Here is a 19,573-nt window from a genome sequence, read left to right as displayed (position 1 = left end):
TCGTCTGACATTTTTTCATCCATGACTTTTTTTCCCTTCAGCAAGCTGTAAATTTCAGCTGCTGTAGATTTGGAAATGAAATTACTGATGTGCTTTTTTTTTTTTTTTTTTTTGCATTAGGATATTTTTGGTTGTACATGATAGAAACCCAACTCCAACCAGCTTAAGCAAAGAAATGAATCAGTTCACATAATTGGGAAGTCTAGTGGAGAATGATTGGGTCTTATTTCCCTTGTGATAATATTTGTACCTTGTCTTTTTCAACCTGTTGGCTCTTGTTGGTTTTAGCCTGCATGCAGATTCACTTCACATATGAATAGCAATGAATAATTTCAGGGAAGGCAATGAATGCCATTGCTTGGAGGTTTGCGAGGGATCTTATTCAGAAGGAGGGGAAGGGTCTCTATCCCACAAAGGAAGGGAAAGCTCTCTTCAGGTCAGGAATCCGCCTTAGTCCCAGCTCTGTCTTCTGCTGCTCTGGAGTAACGTGACTGTAGCATTCAGGATTTCTCAGCTGCTGTGTTCTAGGAAATCCGTGTTCTGTATTCCCTGAGAGGGGCCAAAATGATTTGTGACCTTTCAGGAGAATTTTCTTCCCTGGAGGTGAGAGTGTTCTCTCAAAAGGAGAATTGATTTGTCACTTAAGTGAGGGGCTGGTGGGACAGAATACCATGATTAACAACTCAACAAGAATTGCACGGGAGAAGGGAGGATTGGCTTTCCTGAGGAAGGATGCTGATAAACCAAAATAATGCCTACCACCCTTGCTTATTTACTGCTCATTCAACAAACATTTTTTTTTTCTTTTAAATGAAATGCTATGCTATTGGAATAGTAAGGCGAATAATATATAAAATAAAAATGTGTAGGTCCTGATGAAGTATCCAGGAGGCTCTCAGATGAGTCGAGTCAGTGGCTTTTACTCTGTGTCTTGTAGTATTTATTTGTTGGCTTGTTTTACTGGTTCTTGGTTATGGTCCATGTAAACCAGATGTGGGAACACTGAGTGCTCCCAGGCACTTTCCATATATGATTTTCACAATGAACTTCTCTGGTGGCTAAGATTTCACTCATTTCAAAAAGGGGGAAACGGGGACTCAAAGAGATCGAATCGAGGGCTGAAGCTCACAAATCTCTTTGTGGTGGGTTGGGATTTGAATGCCATTCTCTTGGATTCTGGGGCCAGGGGCACCCCCACCTGGCCCCTCCTCTTGGCAATACGTGCCATGTTTTAACACACGATCGTGACAGTTATGTGTTATTTATATTTGGACACATGCTGTGCAAAAATATGGATCCCCTGTGGTTATCTGCGTTGTTTAGGTACAGTGTATGTCTGTGGTAATAACTATAAATAAGATCTAACTTGCCGACTAGGCATGGTTCCCCTTTTAGGTAGGCATTTCTTGCTAAATTAACCACAGGATGAAATCAAGTGAACGCTTGATTAGTTTCTGGAATTTAAAACAAACAAAAATACCCAGTGCTACAGAGGCTGCAAACTTTCAATAAATGGCTCACAGTACTCTAATTTAGTTGACCTGGTTAACAAACGGCAAAAGGGCTTATTGAAATTAAAGTAGTTATTAAAGAACCATCTGAGAGTTTCAGTTTACATACCAAGGGATTTTTAACTCAAAAGGATTCAAAACAAATGTGTATATTTACATTTAAAAACTAAAACAAGTTGGGAGGAGTGCCAGGTAAAATTGCACGCCAACTTACTCCTCTTCCTCTTTTACTCGATTACTAGCTGAATTGCCATACGAATTTTTGTGGGAAGAGAAAAGTGCCTTTTGTAATTCAGGAGTGATACTTTCTCACTTTCCAATTTTGATTTTTCCAACTTGAATAAAAAGTTTTCTCTCCTTAAGAGCTGGCTGATGATTTTTTTAATGCAGGTATAAATTTGGGGAGAGGCTCTTCTCTGGGTCTATATATAGCATCTCCTCTGGCCATAAATGGGAGGGAAGGGTCAGGAGCTTGGAGTGAGAAATTAGTTTTGCTTTCCTCAGCCAGAGCTTGAGTAGCTTGGTGAGCTGGGTGGGGCAGGGCTTCGTTCCTCTTTGCCATTTTCATTTTTCTCTTGGTAAGTTTCTTTCTTGTTCTTTCTTTTTCTAATTTGTGGTTTGGGGCAAAGAATAATAACTTGTAGAAAAGCTGGTCTCACTGGAATTTCCTAATTGGCCCTATTTCCAGGTTAAAAAAGATTTTTCCATTATATACATAATTAACCACAGGGATGGGGTGGGGAACCCAAATAATTAGATCTAAGAGCTGTATTTCTCTGACTACAGTTTATGTCCAACTAACCTGTTATTTATATTCTGTTGTCATGATCATTATTGTTCTAATATCCTAACAACCCCCCAAAGTACTTTGTATCTTAACCCTGATTTTTGCTGCGTTGTCCTTTAGATCCTGTGAATTAGTTGAATGAGCTCTTCAATTTTCATGAGTCTCAGAAACAGAGGTCTCAGGGAGACTGCAGAGTCTAAATGGTGCAAAATACAATTGGATACTTTCTTAAGAAAAAAAGAAATAAGAATAATTTAATATAGACTACATTTTACAGTGAATGGTGAAATCACAATACTTCTTGTCCAGTATTTTCTAGTTTTTTTTTAACCTCAAGATGACATTTTGGTCAGAGTTGTTTTTTTCTTTGAACTTTTAGATATATTATGATCCTCCAGATTTTTTCAGCTCAATCCCACTGATGGAGCAGTGCATTCTCCAGCCATGCTTTTGAAACTATGCCTGCCAGAAAAAAGATAGTGAAGTTAGATGCCTGCACTCAGGCAGCAGTGAAAGGGTGATAATGAAGGAAAGGAAAGTTGGAATAGTTGAAATAAGGAAACTAACTTTCTGTATTTCACTGTTTCATGTTCTTTTCCTACTGACTAGAAAGAAAATAGGTGATAAGGGGCAAATGCAATAAACAAAATTAAGAAGTATATTTAATAAACTGAGTCTGGGTGGATGAGTGTGAAATTAACTTTGAATTAGGGAACTTCGCTGATGTATATAGAAACAAGGGTAGTCTACAGGTAAGATTTTTGTGGAATGAAATATTTTTATAAATGCCAATTTATAATTCTCTGAAATTGGGAAGAATTTTGTAATTATCTGAGTTGGGGAAAGTGCACCTGTTCAGGAAGCTGCATGTTCTCTGCTCTATCTAATTTAGTACTGCTTAAGCATTAGGGCAGAATGAATCTGGCTCCTTAGGAAGCTGGAGAACTTTGTAGATATAGAGTGTGAAGTAGTCGAAGGAACACCAAAATCATTTCTACCTCAGTTCTAAAGGTTATTTGGAGGAGTACTTAATCTAGCTGCCAGAGATCAGACATCAGATACTGGATAAATCCAATATCAACCATATTGGATTTATCACTGATGATGGCTTAAAAATTATTTTGTGCTCGGTTATAGCTATTTTTGGTGATACTAGGTTTTGGTTTGGAAAAACCTTGGGGAAAGTACTTTCTAGTATGAATGAGCTCAGATAAACTCTGAATGCGCCAATGAAACCTTTTATTGTGCTGAAATACGTGCTAATTTAGAATGTTCATCTATGGAGACAGTTTTAGCTGTATAAACGACTTCTTTCATTAAATGGAAGTAAATACTTTTTTACTTGAAACATTTTCACAAATTAAAATCCCTCTTGGTAACATGAAAGATCAGTGCCAAATATTCTTCGCAGGAAGGGATTAGTACTAAGCATATTGCAGACATACGGGCTGTGTTCTTGAGGAGAGTGTAATATTTCATTTTGGTGTCTTAATTCCTAAACGTGTCAGGAGCATTCCATGGTGGCTTGGGAAACCAAGGGAGCCTGGATCTGGGTTGTGGTGGAAAGAGGATTGGATTGGAATTTCAGCTCTGTCACTGGCCTAACCCGTAACCTTGGCGAGTTATTTTAACTACCTGAATCTTAGTATCCTCAAATGAAAGTAGAGATTCTGGGGATGCAAGGATAGTTCAGTGGTAGAATTCCTGCCTGCCATGTAGGACAACTAGGATTCTATTCCTGGTCCGTGCACTTCCCCCCAAAACAAACAAGCAAAACAAACAAACAAACAAACAAAAATGCAACAAATGGTGCTATAATAACAGGATACCCACAAGAAAAAATGCTGAAATGTGACCCTGCCATCAGCATACAAAAAAAAAATAGAAATTCTATAAGAATAGAATGGAATATATGTAAAACTGGTGTGAATGAGGTCAATTTGCTGAAAGAAACAAAACCTGTATGTATGGCATATCATTGGTTCACATCACCTGCCTTTTCTCCAGTTTCAGTATCTTAGGAAGGTTGATGTTACAGGTGAAGTGTTGCCTGTAATATTATTCAAGTACAGTCATAGGTTCATATGTTGGTCAAGTTCGGAGGAATCTTAGATGTCACCTAGTTCAACCCCCCACCCCCATTATGCACAGGAGCACGCTGAGGCCTCAGGGCTGGATGGGCTGCTTTAAGTCACCAGATCACCTCTAGAATCCAAGCTCTGAAAGTCCCTTTTGTTTTGAGGAAAGGATATCTTTCAATGTGTGTGTGTGTGTAAGACATGTTTCCAATTTTCTCCTCACTTATACACACACACACTGAAAATTGGAAACATGTCAGAGATAGTTTTATTAAAAAGGAAAATGACTTTTTCTGAAAAATAAAATGAAGGGAAATCTGGGTGCTGATTGGCTTCTGTTATTTCCCTTTTCTTTATCATACAGTGAGTAGTGTAGTGAGTTTGGTCTAAGCTCTCTCTGTGGTCTCTTTCACATACAAATGCCCTGTGACTCCAAGGCTGCAGTTGCTGTGCTTTTGCTCAGCCTGAAGGCAATATGCTTCCGAAGGATTTCATCTCGCTTGGCTTCGAGGAGGTAGCCCTAAGTTGGGCCGGGGCAGCTGGGAAGTTCTAAAAATTTGAGGTCCAATGAGGGGTAAAGAGATTGTAGTACAGCACAAAATAAATGAAGTTGGAGTGGGCTGGAAGATGCGTTGAGGTCCTGCTGCTATATCCAGGTTGGGCATCAAGTTGATAAAAGCCAGATAGGGCAAGTAGAGTAAATGGAGTGAAGTGCTCAATTACCATCATCCTCCAAAGATATGTTGGGGTAAATATCACACACACACACACAGAGGTGCTGGTCTTCAGTAGGTCTCTGAGTCAAGGTGAGGAACACAGGAAACTTGTACACTTGATTCCAGCTCCACTTCTCTAATCACTACAAAGTATATGCTCCTCGCACATGAAGTGTTTGAAGACTTCCAGGCCCACACTGCCATGTGTCAAGTTGAGTCAATGATATATTGAGTGCTGATTGTGCCCCTAGTGTTGAATAGGACATTACAAACCAGTTAAAGGCTATCTAGTCACTGGGCTGTAAGGAACTGAGCAATGCTGACCTTCACCAGATATGTTACATTCAAAACAAGAGCACGAATCTAGCCAGGCGTGGATTCTTCTCTTTGGGATTAGCGTCCAACATTTAGAATTTCATGATCTCTTATTCTCTCTAAGCCATCTTTGGACCTTTCCCTTTGCCAAGAAAGACAAATGCATTTAAATGTTAACCCAACATAAACAAGAATGTTGTGATGGGCGACAACCACGTGGAGTAATAGGGTGACTGAGGATGTTCATGAGCTCAGCTGTTGGATAACGCCCCTTTATTGTGCAGGTATAATCTGAGAAGAACTCTTAGAGTGGAAACTGTGACTCAAAGCAGCGAACCAACATCAAATAGCTATTCAGTGGCCAAGACACAGGGTGCTATTGGTCTGATTTAAATTCAGTGAGCTTTCCCAGTACCACACAGACTCCAATGGTAGTAAATAGAATGTACGATTACAGGAAAGAGGCATTTTTTTTTTTGCAGATCCACCTAATCAATAATTAGAAAACCCCACTGATAAGCAGTCAAGGATATTTAAAATATTAAAATGATAGATTTTTTAAAGATACTTTTTTCCTAACTAGTAATAAAATAATATTAATAAGCAAGTGATAATGACAGTTATCAATTTTTTTATCATTTATTACTCTTTGCCAAGTACAGTGCCAGGTATTATATATATTCATATAGAATATCAGAGTTAGAGACGTTAGGAATTAGGTTAATGAGTTTTTCATTTGAACCTGAGTCTATCAGATGACGAAAACTGTGTGCTTGACCTTTACTTTAAAATATCGCTTTTAGTATTGGTGTAAGGTGAAGGGGATTTTTTTTATTGTGTTTTATTAGAAGCCACACCCTATTATATATTTATAAGCAAATCTATGCTCTCACATTGTAAAATACATGTTGGACTCTCAATGATTATGGGTTGGTTAGTTGATTAGTAAATTAAGAGGTCTGCTAATTAGTCATGGACAGTGGTAATGATAGCACAACATAGAGAATGTAAGTCTCAGCACTGAAATACATATATCTGAATATGATTAAAAGAAGAAGTGTTAGATTATAACATTAGATTATGTATGTGGTAACTGAATAAAAATTAAAAAAAAAATCCATGGACCTATACTACATAATGAATCCTAAATTAAACCATGGACTATAGTTAGTAGTACATTTACAAAAATATGCTATCATCTACTGTAACAAATGCTCCCCATCAATGCAAGATGTTAATAATAGAGTGGTAAATGGCAATCTTGTATTTTATGCAAGATTATTCTGTAAACCCATAATGTCTCTAATAGAGAAAAAAATTATAAAAAAAGAGGAAATACTGAGATAATTTAGTATGCAATAGTCTCAAAGGCCCATAAATAGAAGTCTGATGACATCTGCTTATGCTAACCCCTTCTCTATGCTTTTGGGGAAATCATTTCTCTTCTACGGTCCTTGTATTTTACTTTCGTATTTTCCCCCTGTAGAACAGAGGTTTGGATAATCCCTAAGGATGTCTCCAGCTCTATATTTTTGTGATTCTAGGAAGTCACAGAGTCTAAAGGAAATTGATCATAAAGAGTATACTTGGAAAAATTATGCCTTTTGGTACCCAAAGGATGTGAACAAAGGTGATGAATGGAAATAAAGGATATTTAATCTCAGAACAGGACCATGCCATTTCCAAGTCTATGGTGGGGGTGGGGGCCTCGACTCCCATTGTTGTCTATGTGAATGACACCCCCTGGGACTGAGTCATGGCCCTTGCCTAAGAGTTCCTTCTTTAAATGAGGGCAGATTTTCCAATTTAAATGTAAATGACAAAGCCCTCACATTTGGAAGAGATGTTTTGCATCTTTATTTGGGAAATTGTTGAGATTTAGAAATACTGTTTCTGTATAACTTTTTAGAGAAAATTAAATAACCCAGTAAATTTGCATTTTTTAATTTTGGCTGAGTGTGTGCAACAAATGACTATGTGTAATTGGCGAGACCTCCAATTCTCAAGGTGAGGATGGATCTCAACTATTTCTTGTCTTGGGAGAATGTAACCAAAAAAGTGCTAATTTCTTCACATCTCTGAAGTACTGATGCTGAACTCATTCCCCTACCAAGCTCTTCTACAAGTAACCTGTGAGATATGATTCTAGAATGATTGATCTGGAAGGCATTTTGAAGAACAATCCATTTCTTTGAGTCCCCCCTTTTTGAACAGAAAAGAACTCGTAGCTCCTTAGGCAGACATTGAAATGAGGTTGCAGTATTTGCCGAGCAATTTCTTATTATGCTTCTTCAAGTCTCCTAAGATCCTGTATTTACTGCCTCCTGCTTGTGATCTTGGACTGCCCTTCTTTCCACCCCCATCTCAGTGTCAGTCATGCCCACCCATTACTGCTGTTCTCAAATGTCCCCTAATTCATGGAAACTTCTCTGGCTGCCCTCTCCTCCTGTTACATGTGCTCTCCGCACTTTCCAGAGCATTCTCTCTCTCACTCTCTCTCTCCTCTTTAGCTCTTATCATATCTTTTTACCTACTATTATCATAAGCATTTGCTTACTTTTCTAATCTGTGTTTAATTATTTTTATCCATCACACTCACATTGCTTTTCACATTGCCTTGAGTGAACTTGGTATATTCTGTTAAGGAGTTCACAATTAAGTGAAACATATAGCCTAATCTTCTAATTTAATGGAAGTATAAAATAAAATCAGATCTCAAGGGAGCTAATGGGTTTCTTGACTCCTGGTCCAAGATTACTTCCACTTTTATAAAATTTCATTTTTTCACTGAATGGGGTTCTATTAATTAGAGTTCATTTTTCCCTTTGGAACCATGCAATGCATTAATACGAAATTTGTAGATGTTTGTATTTGAAAAGGAACTCATTAGTATTTGTGTTACTCTTCATTCATAGGAGTACTCAAAGATGTCACTTGTAACCGTCCCCTTCTATCAAAAGAGACACAAACACTATGACCAGTCATATCGTAATATTCAAACAAGGTACCTTCTGGATGAATATGCAGCAAAAAAGTAAGTTGAAATCCACTGAATAGATTCCCAGAGTTTGATGATGGGTGCTCAAAATTTAAAGGCAAAAAGCTTTATCTAGTTCCCTGAAACTTGGAGAACAGCTGGTTTGGGGAGGAGTCTGGGAATAGAGATGGCAATGTTCACTGACAAACATCTCCCAAGCCAAAGGAAGCAAGTGGACCAGACCCAGGCTGTCACCAACACTCCGTGTACGGGTTATCCTAGTAGATGGCGATGTGTGATGTACTGGTTCTGAATCCCTGGCTTAGATAATGAATGCAGGGACTTTTTAGTAAGTGCTCACTGATTTTACTTTTCCTAATACATCTTCCAGAATTATAATCTAAACTCACCACAAATAAAAGGCAATGAGAAGGAGACCCATGGAAAATGAATCTAGGTAGGAGAGAGGTTAATGGGTTGCAAAGTAAAGCTTGAATGGAAGCCAATATTAATAAAAATTTGGCTACATTAATAATAAGTGAAGCAAGGGGAATTTATGCACTGCATAATAGGTTGGTGTCAAGGCTACATCTTTCTCTGCAACTTTCTAAAGTAGTCTTCCCACAGACCTGCAACACGTGCTGTAGTCAACACTGTTTGTATCGTAGCCTATCTGGCAATTTTAATTGGCTGATTAGAAGGCTGTGCTGAAGAATGATAGAGATTGCTGGGCCTCCTCCAACCACTTAACTGCCTGCACATATGTTATAAACACTCTATCTTTAGAAACACTTTATGGTACTTGTATTTGGTTTCCATTCCTTTTTAACAAACAAACATTCCCGGTCTCTCCCAACAACTTTTGGGAGTTTCACATCCTTAAAGAGATATATGAATAATCATGGCATTAGGCCAAAAAGTCTGTGGAAGGCCTAAGTTGACACTGAAGAATAATGGTAAGAGTGATAGAGAAGCTCAGTCCATGAAAACTTCCCATAAAAGGATGGAGCATGGAGAGATGGAGGGTAGATGTGGATGCCCAGGGAGGTAGCTTTGTATTTCTATGTGTGTTGTATTTGGCTGTATGTGCCCGTGTGTGTTTCAGGGTTGAGGTAAGAATTGGGTATGCAAAGAAAGTGCTGCTGTTTGTTATGATAAATTTAAAGCACTTCCAGTATGCTATCATTTTTTTTCAATTTCCATAAAGGCGTGCTTCAACCCAATCATCCACCCAGAAGTCTTTTACTCAGAAATTATCTTCCCAAAAAACCTCCAGCTCGGCATCTATTGGAGGAACGGTTTGCAGGCTTTGTGCAAAAAGAATAAAAACTTCGTCAGCTGAAGAAGAAGAAGATGAAGATAAAAATAGGTAACCACTATGTTGGCTCTTTCAGACTTTGCCCACCAAGTCACATTGTGCTAACACTATGATGACATTGTAAAAACACTTCTTGGTCTTGAAACCTAGGAAGGATCTTCTATAGGGCAGAGAAAGAAGAATGAAGCGGGAGTTTGCTGAAAGGGAAAGTCAGAGAACATTGAGATAAAACTTGTTTGTAACAACAATAATAATTCTACAATTTTCTGAATACTTGCTTATTCCTTTCCAATATTATATCAATTAATCCTAATAAGAACATTGCTTGGAATGAACTTTTTTCCCCATAATTTTGCAGAAGAGGGTATTGAGGTTCAGAGAAGTCACATACATTGTCAGAGCTGGGCTTTGTTCTCAGGACTTAATGACTCTCCTGCACAGAAACTACCTTTTCACATTGAGAGCATTATCAAATCTGAAAAATAGTCAAGATCTAAAAGTTTGAAATTGATTTTGAATTTCTACTTATAACCTCTTCGGCTTAAGAACAATGACGAAGGGTTGTAGACCCAAGCAAGGTCATCTTCTGAAGAGGGAGCCAGGGTTTTAAACAGTTGTCCATGTGGAAACTAAAGAGTTGTGAAGGGGTTCTATAAATTGCCATACTTTGCATTTCAGTGGAGCCAGCTCATGAGGGGAAAATGTCATATGAATGAGATGGATTAATAAAATGAAGTCTTAAAATTATTTCCATATCACAAAGAAACAGCTGGTGTTATTTACTTTGATCTGTTTAGAACAAAATAAAAATTAAGTATCTTATTAATCTTTCATTTTACTATACCTCTCGTATTTTTTTCCTTTGTCCTTCCCTACTATTATAGACATTTTTCTCTGTATCTCTAGAAAACTTAAAACCTGAAGGAAAAATAAAACTGGTAAACATATTTAATTTTTGAAAGTTGCATTATGATCACGTAATTTGTTGAATGAAAACAACTCATAGCTGAGAAGATGAACCAGTATTGAAAAAGTTCAAATTACTTTTGGGATTCCTTATGGGAATTTTACCCTGTAAATAATTGTTATTATAAAGTGAAGACTTTTTCAGTAGAAGAATCACTTCAAAATATGGACATTAAAAATCTGGATTTTATAAATTGATTATTTCAAAAAAGGGTTATACTTAAATTTAAGTTTTTGAAATTGGAAACAAGAAGATGAGAGCTGTATCATTTTATTTATTCATTTTTAAATAATACATTGGTATGACCTTGAACATGAACTTCCTATGCTTTAATTTCCCCACTAGTAAAATGAGGGAAAGGGGGCTTCTATTAACTTGAATGATTAAGGAATGGTTTACTGTGATTAATAAGTTTTCAGCAAAAATAACTTTTGTGACATCTCAGGTTGTTGGAAGTTGTCTTAAAATATAGTTAGTCTACTTTCTTGCAATAGTAAACCTAACTCAAAGGATGTATTTTAATTATTGATGCCTGATTATAATATTACTGTAATTTTCAAGCTCCTTTGAAATGCCAGTACCTCTTGCTAAAGGCAGTAGACATAGATGTGGAAGGCTGGAGAGAGTATTAACTTTATACCAGGCCCACCGCTCCTGACATGGGATGAAATAATTTTTACGAGTCTCACACTGCCTTAGTCTCATAATTCATGTGTATATCTTCCAGAAGAAAGAGATTTTGGAAATTAGTTCTTTCCTCCCTTAAAAGTAAATCTGGGGGTGGTGGGTGGTGGAACAGTGGGTCAGTGGTAGAATTCTCGCTTGTCATGCGGGAGACCCAGGTTCGATTCCCAGCCCATGCACTTCCTGAACAAACAAACAAACAAGCAAACAAATGAAAAATCAAACAAAAAATTCAACAAATGGTGCTGCAATAAGGGGATATTCACGTAAAAAAAGAAGGAAATGTGACCCTGCCATACGGCATACAGAAACAAAAAAAGATAGTAAATCTAAGGAATTAGGGGTTTTGGTTAGTTGGGTCAGAGTTAATTGAGATTTTACTGCAATGCCTCCTCTGTTTCTCCCATGCAGGAGGGCTGTGAGGATGAATGAAAGGGCACCGCTGTGTCGAGTGATTCCAGCAGTTAAATTAATTCTAGCTCTCATTATTACAATTCACTACCTAGCTAGCCTTAAGCTTTATTGAAAGCACTTAATGTATTTATATCTTACCTCCCATGGCAGGTATTAGTTTAACGTACTGGACAAATTGCTCCTTTGTGAAAGATGAAGTTGTGAGTTCTGTAGTTTGAGTTACAGCTTATGTCTTCATGTAAAATAAATACTGAAGAGGCATTGATGTGTTCTGAAGGATGTCAGCCTGTCCTTTTGGAGGACACGGGGGATTTGAAATGTCCACCTGATACCTTTGCTTCTGTCCTAGTGAAAAATATGCCTCCCTTAACCAGGCAGGCTGTCTCTATGGGCTTGTCATTAAGAGTCAATGCATGATGAATGACGTAATTCTGTACAAAAGAGCCGGCATTGTGGTTGTGTGATCACACACATGCGGAAATGCTTTTTCTATGTACTGAATGACGGTATTTGAGGTTGAGAGGGGAAGAAGAGAAATAACAGACTGTGTATTCTATATTATAAAACGTTAGGGAATGGTGGTGCTATTGACTTAAAAATAAACCCAAGAATAAACCCGAGCCTCTGGTAAGTAAAATATAAATAGCATGTAATCATTTTAAACAACTTCAAGATAGGACTCTGATCCTTTAAGCGTATCATGATCATTTCTAGCACGAATAGAGATTTGTCTTTTCTATCACTCCATTTCGATAGGATTTACTATCAATAAGAAGGCTTATTTTCTACAAGGCTTCTTAGGTGATGTGTTCCTTCATTTATTCAACAAATATTTATAGAACCTCTCCTATGCTATTGGCACTGTTCAAGGGGCTGTGGATGAAAGGACCAAACATATACTATTCTGTCCTCTTAGAATTTTGAGCCTAGAGCCAAAGATGGATGCAAGCTTACATACACATCCACGTGATTAAAATGGTGATAAATGCTATCTAGGAAGAGAATATGTTGTTATGAAAGAGAGTTGGTAGAGTTATAACTTAGGTGTGGCACTAATGGAAGTTCTCTCTGAGGAGGGAACCCGTATGTTGAAAGCTAAAAGGTAAACAAGAGTTAGCTGGGCTGAGTTGGGAAAAATCCAGAATAGGCAGAGGATGTGTAGAAAGACCTGTGGTGCGAAGAGATTGTCTCCTTCAAACAGCTGAATGAAAGCCAGGGGTCTGGGTCATGCGAGTGAAAGTGAGAGTGGGAAAGAGGAGGTTGCATGTTAATTAGGAGTAAAGAGGAAGGGTGGATACATATTCAGTTCAGGTTTTAATTTTTATAGTTTCTCAGCCATAGTTCTGTATTAAGAAGATGTACAATTTTCTGAAATTTTCAATTAGATCGCAAGCTTCCCAAATGCCTGTTAGGTTCTAGTTTACTCTATTTAGAGAAATACTAAAAACTGATCTGGGCTGTATAGCATTGTGGAATGCCCATTGGCCATGGAACCCCGGAACCTGGATCCTAGGACAGGCTTTTCACCAACCTACATGCTCTTGGACAATTTTTTTTCTGCATTTCTGTGCATTTGTAACTCATATGATGTCCTCCCAACTCTGATATTCTAACTTGATAATATAATGCCAGCCTTGTCCAGCAAGTCCATCAGCCTCTTCATTATGCAAATTTCATGCCTCAAATAGTTTCTTTTGTTCAATATTGTTACCCTCATGCCTGTATTGCTTCTCAGGTAGTATTATACACTTTTCTGATCCTCGATACTCATCAGCGTTTACCTCTCCTCTGTTCTGGTTTAGACTAATGATAGGCATTGACCATGCATGGAACTGTGTAAAGGAATCTGGGGAATACAAAAACTAGAAGTAGCCAATCCTTTCTCTTAAGGTGCTTATATTCTCCTAGGTGGCAGGGACAGACTTGTAGACAAATTATTATCATAGGGGTCACAGAAAAATAAAAAGAGCTCCGAGGTTCAAAGGAAAGAGGAGGGAATTAGGAATGGCTTCATGGGACAGGCTGATTTTGAAATAGGCCTTGAAGGATGGATATAATTTTTATAGGAGGGGATTAAGAGGAGGTTGTTTCCTGAGGAGTAGGACAGAATCAGCAGAGGATCAGCAAACATCTTAATATTGATTGGACCTAGGAGATGCAATAGTAAAAAGGAGAATATAAGACTGGATAAAGATGGCGTAACCTTTTAAAAGAGGGCTCTGTCTGAGAATGGCCAGTGATCCCACTGCAGTATTGGGTAGGTGTGTTTTGTGGGGCTCACAAAGATGGTGTGTACAGTATAAGGGATGTGCCCATTGTTTATCTTTATGAGTTGAAGAAACTGAATCTTTTCATTCTTTTAATTTTTCTAGAGCACAGACTTATTTTTCATTACACCTGTTACCTCTGCAGGCGTAGTTCAGTCTTAAATTCAATCAGAAAATACACTCTGTATTGGAAAACAAATGGTGTTTATATGATGCCCAGCAGAAGGAAACTTACTCTTGGTTGTGTTCAGCATTTTCTTCAATTGTTGTATCACATTTGAACTGATTTTAAAGGAAGCTCCAGCCCAGTGGTACCTAACCATTTGGAGTCTCAGACCCCTGAAACCAACAGATTCCTTTATTGTATTAGTGAGGAGACTGTGCCCAGAAAAAGTTACATGATTTGTTCACAGTTGCACTATCTTTATCGAGCGCCTATATTCATGAGTTGCCATGTATATAAAGATGAGTGAACAAGTCCTTGTTTTTAAGGAGCCTGAGGCTAATTTCCTGACTCTGAGTTCAGTGCTTATGCTTTGTTTCTTGTCAAGTATGATGTACACATATAAAAATCACTCCAGCCCTTAATACGGCCAGTAACGGATGCCAATTCTTCATATGGGATTTACTCCCACTTGGACTCTTCAGAGCAATTTTCTAAAACATAGCGTGTGGGTTCTCCAGACTGTTTCGGTTGTGCGCTCTTAGTGGTAAAAAGAAATCAGAGCACACAGATCCTATATTTTATCCATAAATTGAATACTTGTCCCTTGCAATTTCCTTTTAAATGTATGGCTTTAAAACAATCACCGAAATGTACTTTTAAGAAAGAGATAAAAATAAATAGAAATAGAACTTCTAATCTTTTCTCCTTGCACCCCACTTAAGAGAACCCTCGGGGAGAGAATGGTATCTTGTCTTTCATATCCTTAATGAAGGCATAATCTTTACGGTGTGTCGTGAGAATAATGGAGCTTCTTGGGTCCTGCAGATACCGGTCCCTGGTGGCTGCTTACGGAGAAACCAAACGGCAGCGTTTTCTCCGAGAACTGGATCAATTAGAAGAAAATGTTCACCAGGCGCGTTCATTTGCTCAGGAGAAGCTGGACAAATATTCCATTCAGCAGATGGTAGGAGAACCTTTGGATCTCTTTGTTAGATGTGTTGATTTAAATTGCAATGTGTCAACATTATGCTTACATGGCATAGGAAAGAGTATCAGTTATTTATGGAACATAACTCTTACTAAAATGCATTGACCTGTTCTGGTTCTGGTTCCTTGGTAACAGGTGGAGAGTAAGATGGCCTGGGAAAGATGCACCCATGAGGAACGGATGAGGAGAGCCCCTGAGATTTTGGTGCGACTGAGATCCCACACGGTTTGGGAGAGTATGCCTGTGAAGCTCTTCTTTACTGTCCAAGGATTTCCTACTCCTGTGGTTCAGTGGTCAGTATTTTTCTGTTCTTAGGGGTTGAAAATGCCACACTTTGTTTTCTTTTAAGGATGTGGCAGCAGTTGGCTTAAATGTACAGATGAAGAAGGTCAAAATGAGAAAACACATGCCAAGGAGAAACTATTCTATGGACTGCTGTGCTTGAAAAGCTGATTAAGAAATTCAGTTATAAAAACCCATGAAAGGGTGCACGGGTAGTTCAGTGGTTAGAATGCCCACCTTCCGTGAGGGAGACCCGGGTTCAATTCGCAGCCCATGTACATCGCCCTGCCCAACCTCCCCCCCCGCCCCCGACCAAAAAGAAAAATTCAACAAATGGTGCTGCAATAATGGGATAGTCACATGGAAAAAGAATGAAATGGGACCCCCACCATACAGTATATACCCCCCCACATGAAATATCAATTTAACATACTATACAGGTAATTTTATTTTAGTGGAATTCTTTCCATTAATTTTCCAGAGTGTTTCTTATTTAAAAATGGGTTCATTGAAATCACATGCATTGACCTGGGCTGCTCTCATAGAGTTTTCCTTTGCATTGTTGTTGATTTTTTGTATCTAAGCCCAAAGATTCTAAAATTTTAATTTTGTGAAAACTCATAAATGGAAAACTTGAATTCGGAAGCTTTGGGACAAAGTGCTATAGTTAATTGAAGTTGGTGATACTTGAAGAATTAAATCTTCAGATCTTATAGCCTCTTTTTATTTCAACATCTGAAAAAATATTTAAAATTGAAAAAAGTTGATATCTATTTGTTTTTCCATGCACTGGAACTGAAGAAAAATCCCCAAAGTTTGTGGCTTGCTACAAAATCCATAAATCCATTAAATGTAATCTGGTTTGGGCCCCTCAGCAGCAGCTTAGAAAATAAAGTCTCAATTCTATGACTGTTTATAAGGCAGGTCTAGGAGACTGGAATTCTCCTATTCTTGACCCCAAAGCTCTAATGGGGGCAGATGTGGTCCCACTACCCTGGGGTAGAGCTATGAAGCTCGTTTCCTTTAGTCATGATTTAGTGTGGTAAGTTCCTGAAGAACTCTCTGAATATATCACAGTTTCACTATGGTCTAAATAGGCAAGTCTGGGATCTAACTAACCTTGAGTGCATTGTTCATACGGACACATTGTTCTGACTTCCTTTGGAGCACGATCTGTCATGGGTTGTGGATGGCACAGGTGATGGGCCGCTTGAATCTTGCAAGTGCTGCTCTCTTAAAAAAGAGAATAGCGGCTCTGTTTCTGTCCTACAGTGTTCCCCTTCTCCCACTCACCTACGGCATCAATAAGCGGAATATGTAGAAGCATAGCAAGTTAGAGGGGGCATGAAAGAAGGCCGGGGCAAAATGGAAAAAAAAATCTGCCTTTGAACTGAAATAAATGTTTCTCCTGTTTAGGTATAAAGATGGTAGTTTGATTTGCCAAGCAGGCGACCCAGGGAAGTACAGAATCGAGAGCAACTACGGAGTACACATGCTGGAGATAGACAGGTAAGGCCTGTAAGTGCAGGAGCGTGTACTCTGAGATACCTGACGGAATAATGAGCATTTAAAACACATAAGAAGATATTAAATCCTAAAAATGGCAGCCAAACCACACCGTATCTGTTTGCATTACATGTGATTTTAAATGCTATCGAAGAGTTAATTTAATTGGTGTTACAAGCTACACTGTTTATTGTTGGTGTTAGGCCAAAGGAATACACAATCAGTGGCTAGGTCAACGCTTCTTATTCCAGGAACAAAGAGAATAAATAGAGACATTGAGGTACAGAAGCTACAGTGAAGTATACGAACATTTCATTTACGCTTCTTTAGCATTGGGGGCTTATCTTGCTACCAAGTCTGAGTAACAGTCCCTAAGCTCAGACTCTTGAAAAAAACGTAGAAAATACAGATAAGTAAAAGAAAATAAAAACCGTTCATATTTCCAATATCCTGTGTCAGCATTTTAGTGTATACGTAGCCTTTCTTTCTTCTACACACAACACGCACACACATACTCACACACACTTTGGTTTTCACAAAAGTGAGATCAAGCTTCTCTCTCTGTTTCTCTGCATATACTTTTACTAAACAGAAATTCATAAAATTATGCAATCCATGTTTTTCACTTAATAGTACATGACACTTTCAAAGTGATTACTCACAAATTTTTAAAATAAAGCTCATTACTTAATGTGCTGTAATAAAAAATCGAATCACTTATCTAGAAACCAGAAGACCTGGATTTGGGTTTGCAATCTACTATTTATAGTGCGATTGTGGATAAGTCATGAACTCTTCTTGCGTTATAATGTTCTCGTATGAAAATAACTATGAACAGACAGATAGTAAACATTTGTATTCGCTCTGTTTGCCTAATAGCATTATTGTGAGGATCAAATAAAAGCATGTGTGAAAACTCTAAAAATAGATTACTATATAAATATATGGCAATTGTATACATGTGTACATGTGTGTGTAATAAATTACATTAAATCCTTTCTAGGCTAAGCCAAAGAAAAAAAATAAAATGTTTAAAAAGTAACTACGACATTTAACTATATGATTTTTAAAATTTAAAGTAGTGATTGCATCATAGTTAGGCTCAGTTTATTCCCAAATGTGATTATAAGAGTCAAATGTGACAGTATAGCACAGGTGTTTATCATTCCTTCATCTCTGCATGGATGGTGTCTACAGAGTTTTGCTGAATACCTTTGCCTTGCAGGTCAGGGTGGATGGGACATCAGCTCTACTTTGTTCCTTCTCCTTGTGTGCAAGCCCCAGCCTCCTCCTTGGAAGTTAGACACAACCTTCTCATGAGCCTCAGTGAGGTGTGGAAGGTTTTCTACTGTAGAGTCATTATAACAAGGAAATAAAAGGTTATAGTTAAAATCAACCTCTGTGATACCTTGTTTCTTTTAGGTCAATTTGAGGCTCTCTAGAATAACTCAAGGTTCTATTGACCTCTTCTCACTTAGTTTCATTTATTCTGAACTATTTATTGGGAGCTAAATATCAGGCACTGTTCTAGATGTTTGGGATACACCATCAGTGACGAAAGATTCCTGTCTTTGTAGTCTTACATTCTAGCATAAGGAGGTGAACCATAGTCATAATAAATAAGTGCTTTAGACAGTAAGTTAGAAGGTGATGAGTGCTGGGTAATGGGATGGGGTGTGTATGGGGTGGCAGTAGGGCAAGTCATAGTTTTACGTAGGGTAGTCAGGGTAGACACTTTGAGAAGGTGTCATTCCTGTGTGTAAGGCTTGAAGGAGATGATGAGGAAGGAGTTAGAGAGTTGGTGGCAGGGGGTGTGTTTGAAGGGGTAGCATTCTAGACAGAGGGGAGAGCAAGCAAAGGCTGTGAGCAGGCCCATGCCTAGCATATGCGAGAAACAGCAAGGGAGCCAGTTTGGAGGGAGTGGGCTGGTGGCAATGGTAGGAGAGGAGAGCAGAGAGGTAGCCCGGGGCAGGGCAGATCACATAGGACCCTATAGGTCATTGCAGGAAGGTAGGATTTTACTCAGAGTGAAAAGGGGAGACTTTAGAGGGCTTTCAGGAGAGAAGTACATGATTTGACTCACAATTTAAAAGGATCCTTTGACTGTGAATAGAGTATAGGGGCAGAAGCAGGCTGCCTGTTGGGAAGCCAAAATTCAAGAAAGATGGTCGTGGTGGGCCAGGATGGTGGCAGTGGAGGCGGTGGATTTTGGACAGATTTTGAAGGTAGAGTCAATAGGTTGGGTTGGATGTGTGGCGTTAGTGAGAAAGAGAAGGTCAAAGTAATTCCAGGGCTTTGAGCCTGCACATCAGCGAGGTTGAGGAGGGCTGCAGTGGAGCAGTTGGATTCAGGGAATGGACCCAGGTAGAAGTTTGGGAGCTCTCCTTGTTTGTGGAAAGTCAATTGGAATACTGATATCCCCTTTCAGAGGGTACTTTGTTCTCCTTCAATTTCCAAAATTCATGGACATTTTAAGATATAATAAGCTGTAATATTTAGAAGGAGAGTATTTGCCATCATTTTAGAGAGGACATTGATCTTTAGAGATGGATGACTGTTTTCTGATCCGAGATGCGTTACCACTGTTTACAGTTAAA

At 38.5% G+C, this 19,573-nt stretch overlaps 1 protein-coding gene across 1 annotated transcript in view; it reads left to right on the top strand.

Annotated features, from left to right (window-relative positions):
• Nucleotides 1–1,974: 1,974 nt before the first annotated feature.
• The window catches only part of MYOM2 (myomesin 2), a 110,017-nt gene continuing 92,418 nt past the window's right edge, over nucleotides 1,975–19,573 (top strand). The window contains exons 1-6 of the mRNA XM_077152993.1: nucleotides 1,975–2,089; nucleotides 8,323–8,441; nucleotides 9,592–9,753; nucleotides 15,026–15,164; nucleotides 15,324–15,481; nucleotides 16,887–16,979. Coding sequence (XP_077009108.1) covers nucleotides 8,335–8,441; nucleotides 9,592–9,753; nucleotides 15,026–15,164; nucleotides 15,324–15,481; nucleotides 16,887–16,979 — 659 coding nt within the window. The 5' untranslated portion in view covers nucleotides 1,975–2,089; nucleotides 8,323–8,334. The remainder of the gene's footprint in view (nucleotides 2,090–8,322; nucleotides 8,442–9,591; nucleotides 9,754–15,025; nucleotides 15,165–15,323; nucleotides 15,482–16,886; nucleotides 16,980–19,573) is intronic.

The sequence above is a fragment of the Tamandua tetradactyla genome, chromosome 3 (assembly GCF_023851605.1).
Source record: "Tamandua tetradactyla isolate mTamTet1 chromosome 3, mTamTet1.pri, whole genome shotgun sequence".
Taxonomy (NCBI): Eukaryota; Metazoa; Chordata; class Mammalia; order Pilosa; family Myrmecophagidae; genus Tamandua; species Tamandua tetradactyla.
Note: the sequence above shows the minus strand (reverse complement) of the source record. Positions and strands in the feature narration are given on the sequence as shown.